An 18,760-nucleotide genomic window follows, 5' to 3' on the forward strand; every position below is an offset into this window, starting at 1 on the left:
TTTGTCCTTCCCTATTGGACAGTAACAGGCTGTCAATCAAACGCCTGGGGGCGCTCTCTCACCGGTCAACTCAGTGATGTTTAGGGGGTCGGTGAGTGAACATACCTCCGTAAAAAGCGAGCGTTAACAATATATTATTATTTAACTAAAAATATATCAATGCTGTAATATATAAAATATTTTTAAAAATATCGAAAAACACCAGAGGATGTCACTCAGCGTGTCATACCCAGGTGACACCCATGGGCGGCGGAGCTGCTTCCGTACCAGCGACCCACGAGGACGCGGACGAGACGGACTGACATGTGATTGGTCGACGACGTGCGCGCTCCCGTCGTCTCCTCCCGGTTTTCCTGGCATGACCTTTTCCCTTGGCAACCACTTCCTTCCTCCGAGCATCCAACGGCCATCTTTAATCTCAACTCGTCCATCGAAAAGTTATTTTCTCGCATGTAAACACGGTGGAAGCGGATCGTTTGTCAGCACCGAGGACGAGGAGTGCGGGTTACTTCTCTCCGGACACCAGCCCCTCCCCTGAAGCGAAAAGAAGGACCGCAGCGGGGCTGTCGCGTTCACAATAACGTACGTGTTTTCCCCCACGCGGCGTGAATGAGCCGAACCGGTCCCACGCACACTTCTAGGCTAACCCGGCGTCCTGTCCTGTAAACTAAAATGTGTGGATAAGTAACGTGTTTGTTTGGTAGCGTGTTGTCTTCCGGGTAGAATCCAGCAGGTGGAGCTATGTAAACATACGTCATGGGTTCTTGTGTGAATGATACACCATGCGCGCGCACGCAATAACAATTTCGGCCAAATTTACTTTTGGAATTATGACAAAAATGTGTGCACTGTGCTCGTTTTTAAGAGTAGTTGACTATGTGCGACTCATTTTTCTCTGATTCAAATTTGAATAGCAGGTAAACAGTAATGACGAATAAAAAGTTCCATATCACAAACACATGAGGTTGCAAAGCAAAAAATGAAGTTTGAACTCACGTTTTGTAATCATTGTATGTCTTGTTGCAGGAAGGATGAGGAAGAAGCAGACGGCCAAGCAGAGGAAGACGGAGGATTCTTCTGAGGTGCAGCAATTTGTGGTTGAGAAGATTACTCATCGTAGGGTCGTCAATGGAAGAGTGGAGTACTTCCTAAAGTGGAAAGGCTTCACGGAGTAAGTATCGTTTTTCCTCGGTGAACAAATTATAGTATTCGCACAACTCACTTTTGATGACTTTTTCACAAAATCTAACAATTTGTCTGTGTAGTCGCAAAAATCCCATCACTGTCAAATCCATTGATGTGCTTTTGTTTAAATATTAATTAACGTTGTTGCAGTGTCGCAAATATAGCTACACGTGCTTCCCTTGTACCATGTCACTTCCTCATCCTCTATAAAAAAAAAAAAAGCACGGCCTGGCTTTCCGTTCCAACAATAAGTGGTACAGAAAATGCATTCATTTCTAATCCACGTGATTTAATTAGAATTACTATGGTAAGGTCACTCATCCCTCTTATTGTTCATTCTGGTTCCAGTGCAGAAAACACGTGGGAGCCTGAAGACAACCTAGACTGTCCTGAGCTGATTGAGGAGTATCTGAGGAATAGTTTCTCGCACCAGAATGAGGAAGAAGAGCAGGAGTTTGTTCCGAAAGAAGAAATGATGGATGAGACAGAAATTGTGAGTGTGTTGTCTGGAAGTGGTCATGTTTCCACCTCCTTACAAAAAAGAAAACACCTAAATGTGATTAAGGTAGACCAGTGACAGTTTGTTGGAATTTTCCTGGAATTGTGTTTGTATGATTATTTCTAAGAATGTTTTTTTCATTTAACAACTTTTTTGTTATTGGAAAGTAGTCAGCAGACTTGAGTTAGAGGCATACACACTATATCGTCTTTGTCAAAAAGAAAGTTAGCCGCTTTGTTCTTGTTTTTAGAATGAATTCCTTTTGTGAGAACTTAAAACCGCATTCAACTCATTTCACCTTATGTAGTCCCCACCACAGATGCACACTCAGCCCTGCGGTGATGATCCAGACACGCTCGCAGATCTGAGCGCTTACCCCGAGCTTGAATGCATCATTGGCTCCACGGACAGACGAGGAGAGCTTGTGTTTTTAGTCAAATGGTAAATTCACTTCCTTTTTTTAATTGCCGTTTTCACAATGAGTAATTGGAGATTCTGTGTTGGTTGAAAGCGTGCAAGTGTGAAACTGAATTCAGGGAAGTGATACATTAAGTTGGGCCTTGATTTGCCCCTTTGCTAATATGAAAAAAAAAGTACACAACTATTAAATTATCCATAATAAAATTAGCTGTTCTGGGATTTGCAGTAATTCATTTGATATAAAATTTGGAATTTTTTTTTTTTACTCGTGGCCACAGGAAGAACTCTGGCGACGTGGCCCTGCTGCCAGCCCACGAGGCGAGCGCCAGGTGCCCTCAGGCGGTCATCGACTTCTACGAGCAGAAGCTGACGTGGCACTGCGGAGACGACGAACAGTGACGTGCGCCGTCGGGGGATCGAGGTGAACCTACGCTGTGATGTTGTGAAGTTTCCTTTTACCTCTCTTGAGCGGCGTCGCTCAGCTGACCTCAAGCACATAACGGACGCTAAGCGCTGCCGTTTTTGCAGCTAATTAGCCTTTAGCCTCTTTTCGTGTTATCATGTAGCACACCCTATCACTGTGGACTGTTGGTATTATTTTTGAAGGTAGTCGATTAATGCTTCTGGTCATTTTTTACGTCCCGCAATTAAACTTAAAGTCAGTGGAGCAAGAAGAAATTGTCTTATTACTGAAATGGTAGCTGCAATGTAAACTTAACACCTGTGATATGAAGCGCAAATCATCTTGTTTGAATATTTAAAGCAAAACTAGTTTAGGAACAATGACAAATGTGCTGTACTGGATTAAAAAAAAGTTTATGCCACTGTAATATACTCAAGATACCACTGTGCTATTTGACTAGCAGATGCTCAAAAGGAAAAATGGGAAAGAAGCTTGTCTGTGAGTTGCGTTTCCCAACTTAATAAAACACTGGCATTGAAATGGAATAAATCATTTTGACCATAGATAAGCAAAGGAATTGAATTATATTTGAATCTTTGTCAATGAATAGAATGTAGTTAAGTACCAAGTATTGGTATTAAAATTTCATCTGTCATGCGTGAGCGCTTTTTTTTTTTTTTTTGCTTCCAAAATATTGAATGGAACAACAGCAAATTATTTTCACATTTGTGTCCCTGTTGCCACACTTTTTGGGTCATGTTTTTATTTATTTTAATGGAAGTGTGTTGTATTTATGTGAAAGCTTGTTCCATTACTGTGAGGCTGTTTTTCAAAGTTCCTAAAGCTTTTAGAGGCTTTACTGATTAAAACCACTGGGGGCAAGGGTTAAGTGCAAAGTACTTACTAAATGTACTTTGTTACTTATTTTTTTCTTTTCTGGTTGTATCCTGCTAAGTGTATTTTGTGGCTGATGTTTTATTCAAAATTGTTGCCCAGCTTATCTCAAATTAGCTGCTTTGTACCAAATATTTTATTCCCTTTTTTATCTGAAGAGATTTTGTTCACTTAAACCGGTGCTGTTCACCACAGAGCAAAAAAAGCAACAAAAAAAAAGTCGCCTTACTGCCCTTAAAGAGTTGTGCACAGTTTTTTTTTGCATACAATCTCCCAAAAAGTAGCACTTTAGATGTCATCGGTCATTTCCTCCTCACGTGCGAGGGACATATCCTGTTCTAGCACGCTCGACCTAACCTTACACCTAACAAAACACACCGACTCAACTACTGAGCGGCACGTGTGTGTAGAGATTGTAGATGTGTGACGTGGCAACGAATAAAAGATTCCTTGTGTGACCTTTACTCTGGGCCATGTGTATTCTTTTCCTAACGCGCTTGCAACCGCAAAAATCTTGAGTTTTTCAGTAGCAAATTTGCACACTAATATCATTTTAGCACCATGTGATACTGGGGGCAAGGTTTTTTCAGGATTTGTATTGGGACTTTTGGGGGGGTTCCTGAAAAGTGATGATTTGAGAGGGATCAGGATTTGGCTCAATGTCAGCGACAAGACAATGCAAATACTTGTGTTGGAGGCTTGTTTTGCTACAGCGGCACTAGAGGGCCAAATGGGAGGAGCCAATGGGAGTCTTGTGACTATCCTGTATTTTGAAACCTTTGGCCTTTTTTTTTTCCAAACAGTAAAGCTGAGAATAAAACCCGCCAGCTCACAGCTATTCACAACACAATCACATTCTTCTGAAACAAACACGTTGCGACATGTCGACCTGCCGGAGAAGGAACTGACCTTCCCGATGAACTCAGGTAGGCCTGATAATTAAATCTCTTTCATTTTAGTTGTTTGTTTTACTTGGCATTACACTTGTCTTTTTGAAGCTGAGCAATCACAAACCCTTGTATGGTTTTTCCCAACGTGTCATGCAATTTCCTCTATCTGCTATTTATTTAAAACAGCTTCCCTTTTCCCTCACGGCCAGTACTCCCGTTTCAGTCCTCCATGCAGCAGGTGATAAGCGTGTGGGTTCGAGACCCACGGATCCAAAAGAATGACTTTTGGCATGCATACATGGACTATGAAATTTGCTTACATGTAAGTAAAGCAGCTTTTTTTTTTTAATCAATCACAAAATAGTTCCTGTCGATAACTTCTTTACGCCTTTTAGACAGACAGTGTGTTCTTCACCAAGAAGATGTCGTGCGTGCGAAGAAGGTTTAGTGAATTCGTGTGGCTCCGACAAAGGCTGCAAGCAAACTCCATGCTGATGTGAGCGGAAATGATTCAACACTGTCACACGGCTTCCGATGTTGTCTGAACTCAGTTAAAGGGTCTTTTTTTTTTTCCAATTGTCCTTGTCAGGGCACAACTACCGCAGCTGCCCCCAAAGAACCCCTTCTTCAGCCTGAATAACGCCCAGCAGATCTCTGAACGCATGGCGGGCCTTCAGAGATTCTTAGAACAGTAAGCATTATCATATAAATATATATATATTTTTTTGAATGCTCTTTTTTTCAATTAGATGTATTAGTTGGGATATTGCGAGTAAAATGAGGCCGAGTTATCTCAAGTTTGTTTTCAGTCAAATAGAACAGGTTGAAACTGGAAACTCACTCAAAACTGCAATTTAAATAAATGACTAGGTCGTTTCGTTTTTTCATTATGCTCTTATTAAACGGTCAATGGCCAGCACTAAAATGTTATTATCCCATCATTTAGGATCCTCCTGAGTCCTCAGCTGCTGTCCGACAGCTGCCTGCACCTTTTCCTGCAGTCGCAGCTCAGCGTGGCCAAAATGGAGGCCTGCGCCGAAGGGAGGACCCGATACTCGGTAGCCCAGGCGGTGCAGTGCTGCAGCATCAGGAGGTTTCTATCCCAAGAGGACTTGCAGAAGGACTCAAACGTGTCCGGTGATTCTGATTCAGACAGGTATCACATGACATTTTGTACCCTCCTGAAGTTTCATATCAATTTTGGTAGATTTTTTTTTTTTTTTATATTTGTGGATTGGTTTTTACTCTTTTTGCGGTGTTCAGAGATAGCCTAGCCCTACTGTCAATAGCGAAACTGTTCTACTTAAACTCCTCTCACTCTAACATAATTCCTTGGCCACAATATTTTTATATTTGGCCTGAACTAAAAAAACATGGTTGATTTTTTTGGAGTGCATAATGACAGTTATTTTAGGGCTGTTATCGCACTACTTTCCTTTTCCCCCACGCTGCCCTGATGTTGGAATTAGCAAGTTTATTCATTGGCAAAATGATATCGCTAGCCCTGACATCTGCTGGCCAGACGCGGAACTGCAACACTTTATACACAGATGCATGGTGCTACTCCTTGAGTCTGACACCTGTGATTAAATTGAGTCTTACTCGGCCCAACCCTTTACATTAAAAGCTGTATATTTTTAAATATTTTTTATATTCTGTTTATATATTTTTTTAATTCTGCTAAACCCAAAAATACTGTAGCAACCCAAAACAATACATCTCACCATGTCTATCGTCAACAACACAAAATGAAAAGTCATCTCCTCTGTTTGTGTTTCAAGCTCCGAGTGCAGAAGTTCAGAGTGCCAGTTTAAAGAAGATTTGGAGTTAAAGCAGACTGCATCTGATCACGTAGGATCCGATCAAGAGCACAGCATCTGCTCGTCTCCAGATTCTACATGACATCATCATCAACGCTCAGGGAAATACTTAGTCAAAGAACAACGATAACTGTTACTTTGTGAACTTTCCCCCTACGATTTCCTCTCGTTTCGCTGATGCTGATCTAAGTAAAAGGTACTCAGTTCCCATTTCGACTGTTTACATGTATGCTGGCCAAAAAAAAGGTACCAGAAGGTGGCAGTGTTGTAACATCCATCTCTTTTAAGCACATCTCGTGAATGTGCAGCATGTTGTCTATATTTACTTCATAAACAAATGTATCACATATCACAGTTATTCAGTAGCCTGACTTCCAGATATGTAAAGACGCGTCTCACGGTGACTGATTTTATTAATAAGGTGTGACCCGAGCAGAGTTAAGACTTGTCAGGTGGAACCGTGGGAGGGACTGGCGGGAAGGCGGGTGGGCACTGCTCCCTGCAGAGTAGTGACATGAGTTACACTGTCTTGATGACATTTGCATAAGTCTCTTCCCCCCCCCCCCCAATCGCTCCACTTGCATTATATGCTTCTACATGTAGAGTTACTGTATGCAGTGTGTGCTCATGCAGGGGTAAGTAACACTAAACAGGATGAGGTTGGTGTGACATACAGTATCTGCACAGCTAATTAGATCAGATCGGCTCTCATTACAGATTCCGAGCAGGTGCAGACACAAAAAACGTAAGTAATTGAAAGGATGGGGGTAGGAGAGGGGTGGGGGTCATCACCTTAGAACACAGTGGATGGGTGAGGAGCCCTCAAATTGAAATTGGCCCAAGGATGTGTGGACGAAAAGTCTGCTCATGCACGTCCGCTTATGTTAATGTTTTCAATGTGAAGGGGGAAGGATAACAACATATATTTAAAATCCTGTTTTTGTATTTTGATGTGACCCCATGCTTTTAAATGAATTATCCTGTAGGTATCATAAGGATTATTCATGTCAAATATGTTGTATTTCATTATGTAGATAGGATTGATATTCATCAAATAAAATAAAATAAAGGTTTCCTGGAAACAAATGGGTATAAGTATAATTCTGTTGTATTTATTTCTGCTGGAGCTGGTAGTACTTGAAAAATTATTTTATATCATAATTTTGCATGAACAACTTCACAGTTTGCCAAAATTGTACAATAAAAGCCATGTGTCCCCTAATGATTTTATTGCCTTTAGCATTTTTGTCCAAACACATGATTTATTTTGTTTAATAATGACTACTGTATTTTTGGGAGATATCGGACAAGCTTTGTCGTCAACATTCCATCAAACCATCTATTTTCTATACCGTCTATTTTGTCCAGTGTCACATGTGAGTTGCACCCTGGACTGGTGACAAAGTCAACAATTCCGTCTTACATTCACACCATCATCGCGTGTTAACTGAAGCCACTCGCCTGCAACAGTCCTATTGGACCTATTCAACATTCATATTGTCCAAACATAACAATAAAATATTTGTAACAATAAGTGCCTTAGTGGGCACTCAAGGACACAGTAAAACGTCAAAACAAATACAAATCAAACATCAATTTTTTTTCGGAATGTGCTCCACAGATGATTTTTGAATCTGAACTAGAAAGTATTACATACTGTATTTTTTTATTTTCCTCCAGAGTATGTTACTAATTTCACAGATTTATTTTTCTGCCAGCCTGCGTAAAACATTAGAAAGAAGACACTAAAGAAACTATGACCTGAGGGTGTAAAAAAAAAAAAGAAAGCAATCACAGAAAATTGCTGCCTTGTGATTGACTGGCAACCAGTCCAAAGTGTAGTCGGCCTATCGCCTGAAGTCAGCCGGGATAGGCTGCGGCTCTCTGTGACCCTGAGCTGAAAAAGCGCAATAGAAAATAGACGGCTGGATGGATGGATGTGTTATTGCAAGGTTTCTGATAGGAAACTCATGACTATAGATTCTTAAAAGATGGGGCAGCTAATGCAAGAGGGGGCTCCATTCCTTTTCATCATATAGCACTTTGTTGCCAGCAATTAAAGCTATAATGTTAGGTTAGGTTAAGTAAATCACACAAAGATTACTCCACAGTCCCGGAAATGGCCAATAAATCTGCGCGGCATTAAGAGCTTGTTTCTTTACTTAAAGTCTGAGCGATTAAAACGTTGCCGGTGTCAGTCTGACCTGTCCAGCGGCATCGACCACTTCCTTTAATGGCGTATGACTGCGGCCCCTCGGCTGTTAACCTTGAGCCGAGGTGGCCTAGCCCGCTGCCATGACAACACAGACACCTTTAAACCCAACACATCGATCTGCTAACAGCTCCTTGCTTCATGTTGCGTGACCTCCAAGAGGTCAAAGGGAATTAAAAAAAAAAAAAAAAATGGGGGGTGGGGGTGTAATGTTACTGCAGCTGGCTAAGACCACAGTACAACTATTCAAACAGGATATAAAAATCACATTTTTATCACTAGAGCAAATACGTGAGGAGAGCAAACTGTAATTAACATGCTCATGGTTTGACAACAACAGCGGATGGAACCTTTGGGGGGACGTCCATCTGCCTCCGAGAGACCCGTATCGTCTCTCAGGCCGGCGACTCAAATCTCAAGTTTGCGATTTCACGCCCGTCTCGCCCTTATCACCGTCACCGGCCCGGCCAAAAATCCATTTTATGCGCGGGAAGTGTGTTCAAACTCCGACGTAACATTCTCCGGTGTGCTCCCCAAGTATTGAGGGAGATTCGCTCCAGTGGAGGCAAATTACAGATAAATCAGTGGCTGCTCATGCATTTTAAGTGCCACATTATACACAATCCATTAGTAGCCATAGAAGTTAAGCATGACTTGCGATATTAAATCTCCGTGACCGAGACTATGTGGAAACAGTCGATATGTGCCAATAGATAGGAGATGAGAGCAAAGGAATGACGCAGGGATGAGACGCTTGCAGTCCAAATGATAATGGGCCGGGCAGGCGAGACTGATGTGTCGCTTTTGTTATACAGCCGCGCAATCTCATTCAAAGTGGGAGCAAGCTAAATGGTGTGGAAGTCTAGGATTAATTAAATTGTTAATTATACTCCACTCGCTTCGCAATATTTTTTCACGCTATCTCGCTTTTCATGCCAAAACTGACCTTTGACTTGCAGCCGGCCGCAAAAATCGGCATGACGGGGCAGCCGAGATGAGTTAACGGTCCTTGCGAGTCAGCTACTGCTGGCGGCTTTGTGTGTGACTGCAAAAGAATTCAAGAAATTAAAACTGAGTACTAAAAGTTCAGCAAAACACAGTGGTGCCTCGAGATACGAGTGACCCAACTTCCTAGTTTTTCCGCATATGCATTTAAGCTAGCAATTAATGTAGTTTGTCATATTTCGATCATTTAAAAACAAAAAGTAGTTTCAAGCTGTTTACCACACCAAGTTAAGCTTATCATCAAACATAAGATAAAACACCAACTTCTCCGCCAAGTGCTGTTTAAATGGCGCTGGTGCATGAATGTCGCAAACCGAGATCTTACAATAGCTTCACCGTTCGCCAAAGTCTGGTGCTAGATAAAATAAGACCCGTCGTCTTCAGAAGGGGGCGGAGGGGGATGATGGATGAGAAGAACCTTGCATTGAGACGGCATCTCTGCACTCACAGTTGCTATTTATTTATACTTTCCGAAATGTTCATTGTGAAATATGGAGTAGCACGTGAATGCTGACAGATGCTGCCACTGAACGTGGACAGCAAAGAAAGAATTTAGGATGACAGTACTTATTTATGCATCACTGTGGAGCATCTGGCAGTACGCTTGGACAGCCTACTTGGTAAACTACTAGTAAAAAAAATACTCTGAAAAACATGTTATATAGTAAAACAATTATTTGAGTTTCTGATTATACTGTACTTTTTTCCCCCACAAAAATCTTGATTTATTGCAGCTCTTTCTGGTGTGTGGCTTTGCCACCGGGTGGCAGTATAATACAGTCATGAAGACCAACGAAGAAGTTAGTCGTTCTTTGCAGAGGATAAAGAAAATATGCCTCCAAGTATCCTTTTACATTAAGTGAATATCTTAAAGCTAGCAAAATCTTCCAAGCACGTTACATTAAATTTACTTCAACCCACAACATGCTGTGTCCAAAATAACGATCAGCTCCAGCACACCCAAATCCAATCTTCAACCCAATCTTCAGGGTAAAAATAATTCACCAAACCTCAGGTAAAAATAACCCAATCTGCTCAAAACCCACAACCACCAAGGGAGTGAGTAAGAAAAACAACCTAGTATTTCTCAGTATGATTAAGCCACACATTGTTCCCCAGAAAAAAAAAAACGGGCAGAAGATTAAGAAGTGCACAAGAGCACGACGCAAATGCCCATCTCACAGCATTCAAGTAATAAAAGGCTGCGGTGAGCCCAAACAGCACTTGAAACATGAGCATTGTAAAATAGCATCAGTGCCTGTGACGGCTTCTACTCATCCTTATTTGTGTCTTGACACTGGGGAACATCCCCTCCGCTGTGAATAACACCCCCCTCCCGACTAATGTCTTGTTAGAGATGAGGAACGAGTAGAGGTGGAGCTCTTTCGGTCCGAGCCACTTCAGTAAATGTTGAGACAGCGAGAGGACGAGAGCGGCTGCGGGAAGGCGATGGCGAGAAAGAATGGAGGTGTTAGAGGGCACCGTCTCCGGAGGCCTGGGCGCTTGGCTGCCAGCGTGCGTAAATCAGCGGGCAGCTCACGGCTGCAATGAGGTAGAAAATAAAAAAAACATAAAAATGTCCGAGTGAAATAAGAGGCAGGGAGAAATCTTTTATGGCGAGCCTAAATTCTCCTTACTCTGCAGTAGATCCAGCGGCCAGCTCAGCTTGTCTTTTCCAAAAGCAATTCATCATGCCACTGTCTGCATGGCCACAAATTACTCCAATTACCCACCTGCTCTTCATCTACCACACGCATGACCTAATGAGAATCCTAAATTCACAGAATTATCAGTAATGGTGACTTAATAAGGCTGTGTCACATTCCTTGATATACTTGTACAGTATCGTGACAGCCAATGGCAAATAAGTGTGTTTTAGAAAAATGGATTCGCTGCTTGGATGACTTTACTCTGCACTCAGCACTTGTGGAAAATGGGGTTTTAGTCGTGGCTTGGCTCAGACCTGACTTGGGACGTTTTTTTTTTTTTCCACTTCAAAATATTAGCCCTGCGCAACGCCGCATTTACTCAACAGATCAATCAAACACGCAACAGCAACACACGTGTTAGCTGCGCACTAAATTAGCTCGGGCTAGCTTGGCAGCTTGAATAAATACCACGCCGACACTTAATGAGAGTAATGACGAGCTATTTGCTTTTTTAGTGGCTGGTAAAGCCCTGCTATTCGATCCTTATTCCTTCCTGGGTATCGCGTCTATATAAAGAAGCTGACATTGAGAGTGGAGTTCACCTAGAATGCGAGGCCACTACAAGAGAGGGAAAAGATGGCAGCGCTTAGCGTACTAGAGACTGGCAGCTGCAGAGTGGCGTTGAGCTGCAACAGTGCCCGGAGGCTTGTAATTACACTTAGAGCATCGGTCGCATCACACTGTAAACTATCCGGCCCGGGGTCGTTACTCAGCTCACTAACTAGTAGAGTAAATCAGAGCTCTGGCCTCATATTAGAGCCCCAGGCAGAGAGTAAACAGAGGCAGAGTATGGAGGCTGGAGCCTAGTAAATAACCAATGGGGAGATGGAGGAAGAGGGGGCGAAGCGTGGGAGATGTTTATAGCAAGTGGACAAACACCTGTCACACCCATCCGACTGATTTATCCTGAGTGACATGGCAGGAGATAGCTCTCGGAGGCGTGACAGCTCAGCAGGGGTAAAGCCACACTGTATGAAATATGGAATCGTGTCAAAGTACAGTGGAAGCTCAAGCTAAATTCATCTAAGATAATCAGTGGAAGACCAGAACAGAAGAAAAAAAAAAATCTTGGGGGTTCGTCTGACTATGTTGGGTAGCACTGATCGCCTAAAAAAAAATAATAATAATAAAAAACCTGCTTTATGTAGTCATAATAGTTAAATATTTGTCATCCTAAAAAAAAATTATGAAGGATATTATCAGTGTCCTTCAAAACAGGCTCAAAACAAGCTGAATTTGTGAGCTACATTTGAAGGAGGCTTCAACTTGTGCAGCCTTTGCGCAGCCTTATTATACAAGCTGCCTTTAAATGCACCCACAGGCCTCTTTAAACCATTTAAAAGCCTTCCCCATTGTTAAAAAGAAATCCGTAGTTACTAGAAGACAAATAAGAACAGCACACCCCGGAAACATGAAAGCAGGTGGGCGCAGTGCTCTAGGTAAGAAACGTTTGTCTTTTATTAAACGTAATCATAAATCATTGAGTTAAAGGCTCATTTGGGAGCAAGGTGGTTGGCGATCAATTTGCATGCCTTACAACTCTGGACACGGTCTGTCAGGACACGCCGGAGCTATTAGCATTCTTCCATAGCGTGCTTCGACTTCTATTGAACTCTGCGGTGGATTTGGGAGTTTCGAAATAAAGTGGTGGTGCAGAGAGAGAGGAATTGTGATGCAAGAGATTTGCAAAAAGTGTATTGTGGGTTTTTTGTCAGAGAAGGGAAGGAAAATATTTAACTGAAATATTGAGGTTGCATCACATTCCAACTTGTGTGAATGACAACCATTTATAGTGACATATTTTTTGCTTCTTAGCAAAGTGTGCTAGCACGGACTTCTATTTCAATTTGTGTCATTTTTCAATTCAAACCAAAGTTCAATCTTGGTTTCATTGGACAATAACAAAATCGCCCAAACAAATGTTACAGTCCGACAATTCCAAAATGTATATTTGGTGCCACAACAATGACATGCTCTGGTTTTAATGCGAAAAATATTTATTTTGAAACAACCCAGTCCTCCCATTCAGTCATCATCCACCTGGTACCTTGACGTGTCAAGTGCCGTGAGTTATGTTAACAGAACCTGACCTCAATTAAAACGGGGCTGCTCTTGAAAAAGGTCTATGTGGACTTTTAGGGATGTGGACTAGCAGAGGGGCTTTAATGGAACACTGACAAAAGGCCAGTTGGGGAGGCGATACATTTGCTGTGAAATCCCAGACGATGGCACATAAATAAAGCTTTGGTGCTATTCCCGACAGAAAGTCTCCGTGAAGCCGCATGCTGATCTACTGTATGTCACAACGACCTGGTGAAAGTGTAGAATGTGAACAGCTGACAGTTTGATCAAGATGAAGTCCCAGTCAGTGACCGGTGTAAAGCACGCCTTGAGCCCTATGCAGAAGCCTCGAGGGTTATAAGAGGTCAAGATGCATGGGCATAACATTCCATGAGGCTGAAACGTCTCAAAGCTTACTGGTTTCCATGAACCCTATTCCACAAACATAGCTGACATGTTGCAGACTAATAATAATTATTAGGGCTGCAACTAATGATTATTTGTGCAATGGGTTAATCAGATTTGATTTCATTTTCCTTCAAAAACAGTTTTTTTGGGGGGGGTTGGACAATTTTAAATGAAAATAAGTATTTAAACAATTAATCGATTATCACAAATTACTATCAATTAATTTATAATTTATTAGTTGTTGATTATCACTGCACCACTAATAAATAATAATAATAATAATTCACTATTATTTTTTCAGAATAATCCTGGGACAAAATAATATTAGAAGTATTATCTGTTCTTTTTCAGATCATGGAAAATAGCATTTTAGTTTTAGGTTACCTATGTTGTCGTCATCTTTTACAGCGCATCTTGTAATCTAAAAAAAATAAATAAATCTTTCCACTGTAGATGTATGGTCCTATGGTTTCTAACCTACTGTATCTCTATTGATATAGGTACATCTTTATGGTCCCAGGTATTAATTGGTGATGTTGTGGTATCATTAGTGTAATTTAGTGCGCTATAGATTCATGATGTGCTGGCATTTATCTAGGAAACATTTTATCTTGATGTTAAATTGCAATAAAAGAACCTGTATATTCCCAGAATATGGCAGACTACATCTAAACGGGGGATGGGGGTGCAGTTGACATCCATTAAGGAAATCCATTATTGTCACATAAAAATGAAAGGCAATATTTAGTCTTACTTGCTTCTGGCAACCATATTCGGACAGTAAAAGAAACACGCTGAGGGTAAATATCAAGCCAGGCAACAAGGAAACGGCATGTTGAAATCCTGATTTACGTATCAAAACAAAAGTGTTGGCTGACGTGACCGCATTACGTATTGTTGCCGCACATACGTCATTTGATGATCTGTGCTGACTGAAAATTCCATTCGGTCCATTCTCCCCTAAAACAAAACATTTCCCCTCCACCTATCACACAACATATTCAATAATTAATTATGGTAATTGACGAGAGCTCCAATCAGGAGAGAAGCTTCACCGTACAGCAAAAGACTCAAGAGCGGGATTTATGTCGTTTTTGAATGTCACCCAAAGGACGCCGGGCTCGCTCATCACCGGGGAGGAACAAACCCCAGACGCTGGGGGAAAGATGAAGGGAACGCTGACACAGTTCCCAGTTTGTCACAACCTTGACAAAACCTTGAGCGGGCCCAAAAAAACCGTGCCTGGCTATTTGACTCAGGAAGGCAGTAAAATGATATGTACAGTGTGTGCCTAACCTCGGCAAGAACGCGCCAAGCAAACGCTGCCTCGCCCGCTGTCAAACGGCCCCTCGGAGGGCGATAAGCGTCTGTGCTATCAGAGTGCCTGTCTGCCTTATTAGTGCACCTCAGGCACACGGCCCAACCGGCCATCTGGCACGCTGTGATCGGCTGCCCGGCAAACTCTCTCGGGCGCCGTAAAACACACTGAGACCCCTTTGAAGTACGCAGCAAAAGTGCTGACTGAATCATTGAATCATTTTATTACAAATAGATACATATGTATTTATCGGAAAAGTGACTGAGAGCGTCTCGTATTGACAGTCTGTGTCCGGCTATGACACTAAAAAGGGCAAAGGTTACGGCTGGGTTAGATCTATAACCTTCATAGGGTCTCTGTTGCCACCTTGTGGTATAATTATAGGGTTAAAACGTTTTACCTAACTTGAATGGCCCCTGCGACTTAGTGGAATGAGAAGTTACGAACAGCAAAGATAAAGGTCAACAACTGAATTTGAACACATGTAAAGTATGTTTTTAAATGGACGGGACAATTGGATGTACAAAAGAATAAAACTACAGCTACAAATTAGACTTTTTTTTTTCTTTTAGGGCAACGAAGGCTGCAGACAAGTACAAATGTAAGAGTATTAACAGTGTGAAATGTTCAGATATAAAAATGTCATTTGATAATGTGAAAGCATATGAAAATTATTATATTAATTATGATATTATAATATTAAAACACTTTGGGGCCCTAAAAATAAATTCACGTCACTGCGTAAGCACCCCTGGAGAATACATTTGATGAAAGAAAATGTGGAATATTCAGGAAAACAATTCAGTCAAATAGTTGTGGATCTCAGGGGCTATGGAAATGCATGCCAGGCTATTTTAATGAACTAAGCAAAATGATTACCAGTATGATCCACTCACAGGCTTGTATTTATAAAGCATAGAGTTCCAGCAGGTAGTCTCTGGGCACAATTCCAATATTTCCATTTTTCTCTCCAACCCACCAACCATAGCTTTGGTATTCCTGAGGAAAGACACATGCAAAAATCATTCAGGATGAGACGTCACCAACAAGAAACACACAGATATATGTGTACTCACTTTTTTTTTTTTTTTTTTTTTAAAAAAAGCTTTCGAATTTAAATTGTGTTTGTGGAATATGAATCAAGCAAAAAAGATCGACCATTTTTATCCATCTCTGGGGAGGGCTATTATTTTTTGTAACCCTTAGTGACGACTGAAAATGACATCACGGTGCCGAAAAGTGGGCTCAGGTAACGACCATCATGCCTCGCTTCTTTTTCGGATTTGGTCGTGTATGTAACTGATAATCAGAATACCGCGTTTAGTGTGCTGCTTGCCTGCGCATGGAACAGATTGTCGAGAATTTTTTTTACGACTTGATTTCCCCTTTAAGGACCTGAACAAATCACGCGTGACCTTCGAGGGTCCACTGTTTCGACATTACCTTGCATTGTCTTCTGCTCACCATCACATTTCCTCCCGACTGCCAGATTATACACACATCAGCCTCAATGTACGTAAAAGCCATCATGTATAAATCTGTCACGGCAAGGCAAAGTAAAAGTTCCTCCGAGTGGCTGTTAGCATAGCGAGCTGCGTGGACGATACTGTGGAGACAAGTCTCGCCTCTTTCTTTGACCAAGAGTCTGACCTCACATCAAAGCTTTGGCCGGGACATGAATCAACACTGGGAACGGCGAAGAAGGGCACTGAGGACCTGCATAGTGTCTGAAAGCCAGACCGGACCACTTCTGTATTCACTTATTGAGTGTCCAAGAAACAAAACAAAGTCATATTAGTCTTTCTCCACTTGTTTCTGCTGAGCTTAACAGCAGCGCCATTGCTTCAAGAAAATGTGTGGCTCATTTGGGAATATTGGACTAGCAGTTTTCTTAGTCCAAACATGTACCGTATTGATTGAAAATATTGGACTTTCTCTGCAGAGAAGATTAAGCGCCTGTCACGCCATTGCCAGAAAGAAATGCGATGACTCTGGCGTCATCCCCCTGTTACTCCTCGGGGCACCATATTAACATGATATCTCGGGATTGCCGTTAGAGAGAAGCATTCGCCTGCACTTTGCAACGACAAAGTTGGACTGTGGACCATCTCAATGTTTTCTAAACGGACGTCCCAACCACTATTTGCTTGTCACATGATAAAAGTGAGGCCTCTTGGTAATAAAGCCGAAGTGACCTATGTGTGTGGGTGTGCAGTGTGTGTGCAGATAACAACTTCCTGTCACTAGCCTTTGAAAGTGGCAACACCTCATTGTGCAGTTCGGGCTGACAAATAAGTCGCACTTGAGTGGGTGCGGGACGCAACATGAAGAGAGACAAATGGCTAATGGCAGCCGTCGCTGGCTACACCCGGAAGCCGTGCTCTGCAAGTAACGCCGCCTTGTCGTTTTAATACCTACGGCTAAGGAAACAATCAGTGCATCTGTTTACAAGCGCATATTGGACAGTACGTGTTAAAGGGCGGGTTAATGTAGGTTACAGTAACATCACACAGCAGCAGCATTATGCCGGGACAGTGTTTACATTTTATCAACCATTGCAGCCACTTAAAGGAAGTGAGACGTTACTTTTCTCCATTAGTTTTATGTGCTGTGACTTGAACCGAGGAGGAGGGGGGAAGGGGGTGGGTGTTTGGTGCGGCATATCTGGACAAAAGCAACCCCCCCCACCGCCCTTCTCAGCCACAGTCGGGCACTATAATCAACACTCAGGTCCGACTGGGGGGTCCCGCAGCTGTAGCACTACAGCTATTTCTGAGCTGAGGAATGGGGGAGGGATGGAAATGGAGAATTGGGGAGGGGCGCGTGAGTGGAGCAAGGAGTCGGTTGTCCCTCCCGCTGCAGCCCAGACAGGTTTTATGGTCATTGGCCTCGCAGTGGGCCACAACCCCCAACACCAAGGTTCCAGCTAATGGCGCTGGCAGTCCGAGTGAAAGGGCAACTTGATTCTTGGCCCTTTTCCGCACACAAAGAGGGGAGTCATAAACAAGCATTTGGCCATTGAGCACTGGAACGTCTGTCTGCTTTGTTTCGTTTTGTTCCTCGCACCAGTGAAAGGGACATCATTCATTTTGGTGATCAACACAAATGATTGACACTGTCAGTGGGCAACAAAAGGAACACTTGAGAATTTCAACTCAAGAAAATGTTTTCCAATTGTAGAAACAAAAACAAAAAAATCGAATTTTTCATTTAACACTACATTAACTGCTGGAGATTATCAAGAATAATCGGGTATCAATATCATCCATGTGTATTTAATATGACTTCAGATTGCAGTGGGGAGCAACTGCAATCAGACATTTCTATTTAGTTTAGTGACATGAGAAGGGCAACATATTAAAATCACATTTGATGCAGTGCACGTGCATCTTGTATACCTGTACGAGAACTAGGAGCAAAATATAATGATCTACTTTAATGCAGTATGTAGTTGTTTTTTTGGGGAGGGGGGCTCTTTGGAATGATTGCACGTAACGGCCACTAGATGGCAGACTAGACTACAAAAATGCCCTGGCAAGCTGTCAGCAAGACTCAATTTAGCAACATGGGCCAAGATTCCATCCAGCTACCAAGGTCAGCATTTCACACATGGGGCTGAAATTACTTTCATTTTTTTGCCCTCATAATTGTGCTAGATGCAGCATAAAGGAACAAAAATTATCTCGTTTTGTCCCAAAAGGTCCTCTCAGTCCTCCACAGCCTCTAGCTAGCTGACAAGCCTCGGAAATTGGACGTCCAGCACACGTCCTCGCCTGCTCTGAATAGCGTGTCAGACCGGGCCTTGGCTTCCTGAGAACACACATTCCTATTTGGCGAGGTGAGCGAGGCGTCTGATAGGTGTGTGGGCTGAAGGCAGCAGCGGAAGCGCACTGAGGCGGCCCAGATGGACGCGATGGAACGGTGCGGCGAGCCAAC

The 18,760-nt window shown here is 42.4% G+C and overlaps 3 protein-coding genes across 15 annotated transcripts in view; 2 read left to right on the forward strand and 1 right to left on the reverse strand.

Annotated features, from left to right (window-relative positions):
• skap2 (src kinase associated phosphoprotein 2) overlaps positions 1-18,760 on the reverse strand; it is a 39,409-nt gene that overhangs the window by 15,695 nt on the left and 4,954 nt on the right. The window contains exons 11-13 of one of the 10 annotated variants that reach the window (XR_015861124.1): positions 15,721-15,823; positions 9,270-9,368; positions 997-1,148 (exon numbers count right to left, since the gene is read on the reverse strand). Coding sequence is in view for 4 of the 10 variants with exons in the window: in XM_088388362.1 (XP_088244488.1) it covers positions 15,731-15,823 (93 nt within the window). In the remaining 6 variants the exon portion in view is untranslated. Of the gene's footprint in view, positions 1-996; positions 1,149-6,532; positions 6,611-7,201; positions 9,369-10,223; positions 10,871-15,654; positions 15,824-18,760 lie in introns of those variants that run through there. The other 9 variants (XR_015861122.1, XR_015861126.1, XR_015861127.1 and 6 more) reach the window with 9 other exon arrangements.
• On the forward strand, positions 434-3,865 carry cbx3b (chromobox homolog 3b). Of its 2 annotated transcripts, none has more exons than XM_088388375.1 (5): positions 434-582; positions 1,027-1,171; positions 1,534-1,678; positions 1,992-2,125; positions 2,383-3,865. In XM_088388375.1, the coding sequence occupies exons 2-5, from the start codon at positions 1,032-1,034 to the stop codon at positions 2,501-2,503; spliced, it is 540 nt and encodes a 179-aa protein (XP_088244501.1). In that variant the 5' UTR covers positions 434-582; positions 1,027-1,031; the 3' UTR covers positions 2,504-3,865. The 2 variants fall into 2 exon arrangements, with proteins under 2 accessions (XP_088244501.1, XP_088244502.1); XM_088388376.1 differs by having other exon boundaries at positions 441-582; positions 1,031-1,171.
• snx10b (sorting nexin 10b) lies at positions 4,168-6,460 on the forward strand. 3 transcript variants are annotated; one of them, XM_088388366.1, is made up of 6 exons: positions 4,168-4,327; positions 4,478-4,613; positions 4,687-4,787; positions 4,881-4,982; positions 5,238-5,447; positions 6,073-6,460. In XM_088388366.1, the coding sequence occupies exons 2-6, from the start codon at positions 4,521-4,523 to the stop codon at positions 6,191-6,193; spliced, it is 627 nt and encodes a 208-aa protein (XP_088244492.1). In that variant the 5' UTR covers positions 4,168-4,327; positions 4,478-4,520; the 3' UTR covers positions 6,194-6,460. The 3 variants fall into 3 exon arrangements, with proteins under 3 accessions (XP_088244492.1, XP_088244493.1, XP_088244491.1); XM_088388367.1 differs by having other exon boundaries at positions 4,174-4,327; positions 4,515-4,613; XM_088388365.1 differs by having other exon boundaries at positions 4,175-4,327; positions 4,501-4,613.

This window comes from Syngnathus floridae, chromosome 10 (genome assembly GCF_059516105.1).
Source record: "Syngnathus floridae isolate MCC-2025c chromosome 10, RoL_Sflo_1.0, whole genome shotgun sequence".
NCBI classification, from domain to species: domain Eukaryota; kingdom Metazoa; phylum Chordata; class Actinopteri; order Syngnathiformes; family Syngnathidae; genus Syngnathus; species Syngnathus floridae.

Excerpts from the sequence above, each read along its gene's own strand:
- cbx3b (XM_088388375.1), top strand. The coding sequence starts at position 1,032 with ATGAGGAAGAAGCAGACGGCCAAGCAGAGGAAGACGGAGGATTCTTCT. Across the intron at positions 1,172-1,533 it reads AAGTGGAAAGGCTTCACGGA|TGCAGAAAACACGTGGGAGC; the intron begins GTAAGTATCGTT and ends TTCTGGTTCCAG. Across the intron at positions 2,126-2,382 it reads CTTGTGTTTTTAGTCAAATG|GAAGAACTCTGGCGACGTGG; the intron begins GTAAATTCACTT and ends TCGTGGCCACAG.
- snx10b (XM_088388365.1), top strand. Across the intron at positions 4,788-4,880 it reads CAAGCAAACTCCATGCTGAT|GGCACAACTACCGCAGCTGC; the intron begins GTGAGCGGAAAT and ends TGTCCTTGTCAG. Across the intron at positions 4,983-5,237 it reads CTTCAGAGATTCTTAGAACA|GATCCTCCTGAGTCCTCAGC; the intron begins GTAAGCATTATC and ends CCCATCATTTAG.